The 6,726-nt window shown below is 36.1% G+C and overlaps 1 protein-coding gene across 1 annotated transcript in view; it reads right to left on the reverse strand.

The window, feature by feature from the left end:
• Window positions 1-6,726, reverse strand: part of LOC107668502 (protein FAM149B1-like) — a 26,929-nt gene that overhangs the window by 13,862 nt on the left and 6,341 nt on the right. The window contains exons 5-9 of the mRNA XM_016460390.1: window positions 4,829-4,942; window positions 4,558-4,716; window positions 4,276-4,454; window positions 1,366-1,508; window positions 342-410 (exon numbers count right to left, since the gene is read on the reverse strand). Of these exons, the coding sequence (XP_016315876.1) occupies window positions 342-410; window positions 1,366-1,508; window positions 4,276-4,454; window positions 4,558-4,716; window positions 4,829-4,942 (664 nt within the window). The remainder of the gene's footprint in view (window positions 1-341; window positions 411-1,365; window positions 1,509-4,275; window positions 4,455-4,557; window positions 4,717-4,828; window positions 4,943-6,726) is intronic.

Consider the following 6,726-nt stretch of genomic DNA (forward strand, 5'->3'; position numbering starts at 1 on the left):
ATGTGTGCAGCACATTTTATGGAGGACTGTTTCCTGATCCTGGAAGAGTAGACTACAATGCCAGCTGTTCTGACTCCCAGACTGTAAGTACATTTTCATTTAAAGGATTTTCCACTGACGATTCAAAGGCGAGTTTTGAGCAGTGTAGAGTAGCGCTTGTTTGTCATTTCTCTTAATGTTCAAAAAAAATAATGTTTTTTGAACTTTAAACCGCATAAACACATTTCATTACACAAAATACACAAAAACAAAACTAAGAGTGGGAACAAGCATTATAAACACTGGTCCACAGATGCTCGCCCTCTCTATTTAAGTGTTGTTATCAGGGTAGAGTTACATACTGTCGATGACTTTCTCTGCTTTTTGGATTTCCGTCTTGACTTGTGCTTTGAACCCCATGACTTTGAGCTCTTTGGAAAGAAAATGAAGGGAAGAGATAGAAATAGAGAGGTATAGAAAGAGAAAGGAAGAATACAGATGACAGATGGATGATTGGACAGAAAGGCAGAAACAGGGACACAGAGGAAAACACAGAAAAAAGGAGGTAAAAAGTTAATGAATCAAAAGCCTGGGGAAAAAGTTGGAAAGACAAATGCTGACAGCAGTGAAATACAGCATTTGTGTGTATTTTTGAGTATGTACATGTGTAAAGACAGAGAGGACACAAAGCAGTGAAGATCTCTCCACAATGACTAAGCATATATACAGAATTCCCACAGCTTCAGACAAATGTATTACTTTCAGTTGTTTACAATTATTTGGTAAAGTTTTTTTACATAATTTTATAACTATAATGCGATTTCTAGCCAATTAAATATTTTAGAGCAAAAAATACATTTTTGGGGCAGTATTTGATGCAAAACATGTCCATGTTTTGTTTACTTATTTATTTAAATTTTATTAATGCATAAGGGACGTTACGTGGTGCAGTTTCTTTTGGTTATTTCATAATTTTATTCATTTTTTCCCCTTTATGACTTAATTTTTAAATTGTACTGTAGCGTGGCAAATTAATTTTTTTAAAGTACAAAAATTCCAAGTTATCACAATTAATATTGCATGCATTGTATAAAAAGTCAAATAGTTTTGGATGCAGTACTGCAACTTCCCTCAAGCTTTTCATGTCAACTACCCATTCACTACAGACATGTCAAGATTATTTTAGATTCTCAATGACTTTTCCAAGATCGTGGGAATCCTGTCAATTAAATATTTTGGAGGATATCATCAAGCAGATGGCAGGGGATGGGAAGGTTACAGATATCTGAAATCAGTGAGATGGGATTTCAGATTAAATCAATGTTGCATCCATCTGTCACAGAAGGAAAAATAGGAACCCTTCTGTTCTATAAGCATTTGACTAACCTGAGCCTGCAAGCTGGCCGTGAGCTGTTGTGTTCTGGTCTGTGACAGTGGAGGAAGCACTGTTGAGACATTGGACAGCAGCAGAAAAGGATTCTGGGTATCAGGGCAGGCAGGGCTGAGGGCCACAGTATTCTTCTCATCATCTGATGGACAGAGAAGTTAACAAAGATTATTCTTCACCTTGACATGGCTCTCTGAAATCCTTGATTCGGCCAAACACAACATGCTGCTTTCAAAAAACATTTTGAATAATTACCCCTAAACTCTATATTTCTCTTATCACCGTCTCCTCTCACATAATATAAATTCACCTCAAATCAGTATTTCATTTCTTAAAGGGACAGTTCACCCAAAAATGAAAATTCTGTCATTAAGTACTCACCCTCATGTCGTTCCAAACCTGTAAGACCTTCGTTCATCTTCGGAACACAAATTAATATATATTTGATTAATTCTGAGAGCTCTCTGACCCTCCCATAGACAGCAAGGAGCCTACCATGATCAAGGTCCAGAAACGCAGCAAGAACATCGTTCAAATAATCCATGTGACATCAGTGGTTCAACCATAATTTTACGGAGCTACGAGAATACTTTTTGTGCGCAAAGAAAACAAAAATATGCGGATACGTTGTTTACGCTATGATCTGAACGAAAACAACGTATCCGCGTGCTGTTTACGTTGGATACGTTGTTGACGCTATGATCTGAACGAAAACAACGTATCCGCGTGCTGTTTACGTTGGATACGTTGTTGACGCTATGATCTGAACGAAAACAACGTATCCGCGTGCTGTTTACGTTGGATACGTTGTTGACGCTATGATCTGAACGAAAACAACGTATCCGCGTGCAGCTATTGACACAGATCAGCATACGTTGTTTACATTCAGTGGATACTCTCCAAAATGGCGCTATAGGGTGACGCGGAGGGGACGAATTGTTGAATAAAGTCGTTATTTTTGTTTTCTTTGCGCACAAAAAGTATTGTCGTAGCTTCGTAAAATTTCGGTTGAACCACTGATGTCACATGGATTATTTCAACAATGTCCTTGCTACGTTTCTGGACCTTGATCGTGACATTGCTGTCTATGGGAGGGTCAGAGAGCTCTCAGAATTCATCAAAAATATCTTAATTTGTGTTCCGAAGATGAATGAAGGTCTTACGGGTTTGGAACGACATGAGGGTGAGTACTTAATGACAGAATTTTCATTTTTGGGAGCTATCCCTTGAAATGATTTGGCGAGCTGTTGAATTAGAAGGACGATTTTTAGTACAATGTACTGGGGATGCACCGGGCCCGATACTGCGCTCCTGTACTCGTACTCATAAAAATGCTCTGATACCAAACACCGATACCACACAACATGTGAAGTGAACAGTGCCGTATCCAGACAAAAAAACACTGACAACAGAACAACAGCGAGCAGAATTGAGTTATTAGATATTAAGGATGTCTACGAGGTATATGTATTCATTTAATATAATGTTAAACATTTAATATTCATGCCAGTTGTTTCATCACAGTTCATCAGTTTTTATTTATAAGATTTATATATAACGAGTGGTTCCCTGCATTATTACAGCAAAACGTCTTGTGATTACAGTACTGAGCCGCTGCAATGGAGCAGCTCTAATGCTATTAAATTAAAGAGATGTACCATAGAGCAAAAAAATGAACAGAGAAAGTAACAAAAACTTGTAGAATCCATTTTAATGGGCATAAATTAGTGTGAAAATAACTGAAGGAAATATCTATTTGCTAAATGAACTAAGCCAACAAACATATATTTTCTTTTGCTTTCTGTACTCAATATTTTTTTAAATTACAAATGCAATGAAAATACAGGTATCGGTACTCGGTATCGGCAAGTACCTAAAATAAAGGTTTGGCCTAGTTCTGGAAAAAGTAGTATCGGTGCATCCCTACAATGTACAGTCTGTTGATCAGTATCACAAAATTAACTCCTTCTGGGTGATGTCCTGATAATGTGCACTATCCCCTATATATTGTTTCATGCACAAGAATATAAATCAGAATTTGTTAATATTTTTTTGATTATGTAAGCATAATGTAAATGCATTTACCTCACTGCCGTAACCAGATTGAAATCTGCATTCATATTATTTCGATGCTGCTAAACATACACTACCATTCAAAAGTTTTGGGTCAGTATATTTTTTTAAGAATGTTTTTTTTCAACATTGATGCATTAAATTGACCAAAAGTCATAATAAGACTTTTACAGTATTACAAAAAAACTTCAAATAGATGCTGTTCTTTTGAACTTTCTATTCATCAAAGAATCCTGACAAAATATACAAAAAAATTACAATATCCACAAGAAATCTTGGTTACACTTTATTTTAAGGTGTCCTTGTTACTGTGTAATTATATATTTAAGTACTGGGTAATAATAATTAACTACATGTACTTACTATATGGTTAGTGTTAGGATTAGGGTTTGGCTTAGGGTTACTTGCATGTAATTATGCATAATGTATTGTTATTAGAATATTAAGTACATGTAACGTGTAACAAGGACACCTCAAAATAAAGTGTTAGTGAAATCTTAAGCAGCAACTATTTTCAACATTGATAATAATATTAAATCAGCATATTAGAATGATTTCTGAGGGATCATGTGATGCTAAAGATTTGAGTAATGGCTTTGCCACCACTGGAATAAATTACCTTTTTAAATATATTCAAATAGGAAAAAGATATTTTAAATTGTAATAATATTTCACTATATTACTGTTTTTACTGTATTTAAATGCAGTCTTGGTGAGAATAAGAGATATCGTTAAAAAACATTTTTAAAAAATGTTACAGATCGCAAACTTTAGAATGGTAGTCCCAGTATTCCAGTTCCCATTTTGCTATACAAATATTTGAAAATTCATCCTACCTGACACAAAACCCTCCCAATGTCTACGTACAAGCTCCTCCATCCAGCCGATGAGCTCACACCACACGTCATCAAACAGCAGATCAAGCACCGCCTCCCGACGACAGCGATAAGGCGAGACAGGGGGCAGCCAGCGCCTCCGCCGTCTCTTCACATACTCACGTTCCCATTCCTCGTCCCTAGATAAACACACATATCATTCATCTACAAAAATCTCAGAAAAATATCAGACAAATGATGTTTAATAACAAACTCCTATTTGTCACACACAAACAAACTCACAGATCCCTGCAATCAAAGGCAAGATACTCTTCTATCTGCCCCTCGGCCTCGATCACCCTGGGCAACTCCTCTCCATTGTTACTACTGGGCATGGCATGAGGGTGGGTCACCTCCAAAGTGGGCTGACACAAAACTGCCCTCCGACCCTGCACATACAACCTGACACACACACACACACACACACACACACACACACAGTGGCATGAAAAATAGGCTTTATAGAACACTAATGATTTCATACACACACATTAACAACCCCCAGATGACTCACTCATTAGTTTTCTCATTGCTCTGGCCGCCACTGGAGGGGATGGGCACAAGAGCTGGTGTGGCGTACCACTGGAATCCTTCATCTGTAGGACACACCAGCTGTGTTCCGAGGATCCTGTCACACACAAATGCCCCAAACAGGTTTAATATCCAGAGACTGGGCTGCATGATAAAAGTTAAATGTATAATCACAATTATTTCCTCAAAAATTCACCAATCTACTTCGTTTTTGCTGAATGAGATCCAATACTGCTTTTGGGTGCTAATTCTAGAAATAGAGAATTAGCACGCAATTCTCTGTGACATCTGTGGGTGTTTTACTACATCCATACTAAGGATTTTGTGAAAAAAAGCTTGAAAAAAAAAAAAAACTGTTTATGTAAAGTTCTTTGACATTTAATGGAGTATTTGAACATATTTTTCCACTCATTTGCAGATTGTAAGTTTAATGAAACTTTTGACATTTGAATGTTTTTGTTATTTTAATATGTGTATTAAACTTATACATATATAATTTTAATTAGTAATTAAAATTCTTAATTCTTATCCTGTGAAAAAGCTGTATAAAAAAATAGATATTTTTGAACTCAGCACCTTCAAATGGCAGGTAATATTAAGCCTTTTTATGCAAGTCAGAAGATTTTTTTTTTAGATGCAGGGCTTTAATATCGATGCAATTAGTAAATCATGACTGTTCTCACTTGAGAAATTTCTTTTGACATTTCATCAGACTTATTGCATTTTCCCTTAAGCACAAAAAAACGTCAGCTTATACACAAGGCTTATTTCATCTCGTCTAATTTCTTGATTTATCATATACAATAACACATTATCTAAAATAATTTATCTCATTCAATAAAAAACGTTCTCTTGTAAAAGCTTAAGAAGCTTATCTCTAAAGCAAAAACAGTGAAATTCCTAATACAAATTCCAAAACTTCCAAATTATGTTAACATTTGTCTATTAAAACAACAAAAAAACTTTGTACTGTAGCACTAAAGTGCATTTTTCAGCAACCATTCACCAACAATAAAGCTGAGATTCAAGTTTGGATTTATTACAGCCCGTCACTGAGAAGGTTTCCTTGAAGATTTAGCACAAACAGCACTGTGAAGGACTGTATAGCACTTTCAGTATTGCAATGGAGATTGGAAATGTCAAATGAAAATACGTTTTCAGGATAAATAATTAGCTGGCAAATATTGCAGATGATTAGATACAATTAACTAGGCCTGGGCGATAAAACGGTATCGATATTTATCGACAGTACATCTTCATCGATAACGATATAAAAAATGTTCGATATAGCGCACGATATAGGCACGTGCTATGAGTGACGCAGACAGCTCACACAAACACGAACACATGCTGAATTGAGTGCTGTGCCTGCATGTGATGAGGAGACTGTGAATTAAAAAAATGAATAATAGTCTAATTTAAAATAAACATTTGCATTTGAATGCAAAAATGGTACAATTGAATGTTAGGAGTGCATCAGGGAGCGTCATCAGTGGCGCGCGAGATGCAGTGATGATGATGTAAGTGACGTTGCATTTTAATGTTTTGTTAGTCTAGCCCACAAGACGCGCAGTTGCTGCGTTATTTGTTCAAAATATTAGAGAAATATAGTAGCTCAATGCATAGAAGATCTTGATTAGGTTAAAACCGAAACCAAGCCATTCACACAGAACCCATATTCAGCACATTTTTAGACGGACAAATATGACTGCTGCACTCACATCACATGCAAGAGATGCAATGAAAGTCATGCAAAGTTAAAACAGTTTTAACGTTTAGAAAACGCAACACGAATTTGTGAAGGTTTATTTCATTTCCCTGCGTCTCATATGTTTTTAAATGCAATCTGTGTGATGGGCGATTTGGCTCTTTGTATTAGGC

This window comes from Sinocyclocheilus anshuiensis, unplaced genomic scaffold, assembly GCF_001515605.1.
Source record: "Sinocyclocheilus anshuiensis isolate Anshui unplaced genomic scaffold, SAMN03320099.WGS_v1.1 scaffold52, whole genome shotgun sequence".
In the NCBI taxonomy this organism is placed as follows: domain Eukaryota; kingdom Metazoa; phylum Chordata; class Actinopteri; order Cypriniformes; family Cyprinidae; genus Sinocyclocheilus; species Sinocyclocheilus anshuiensis.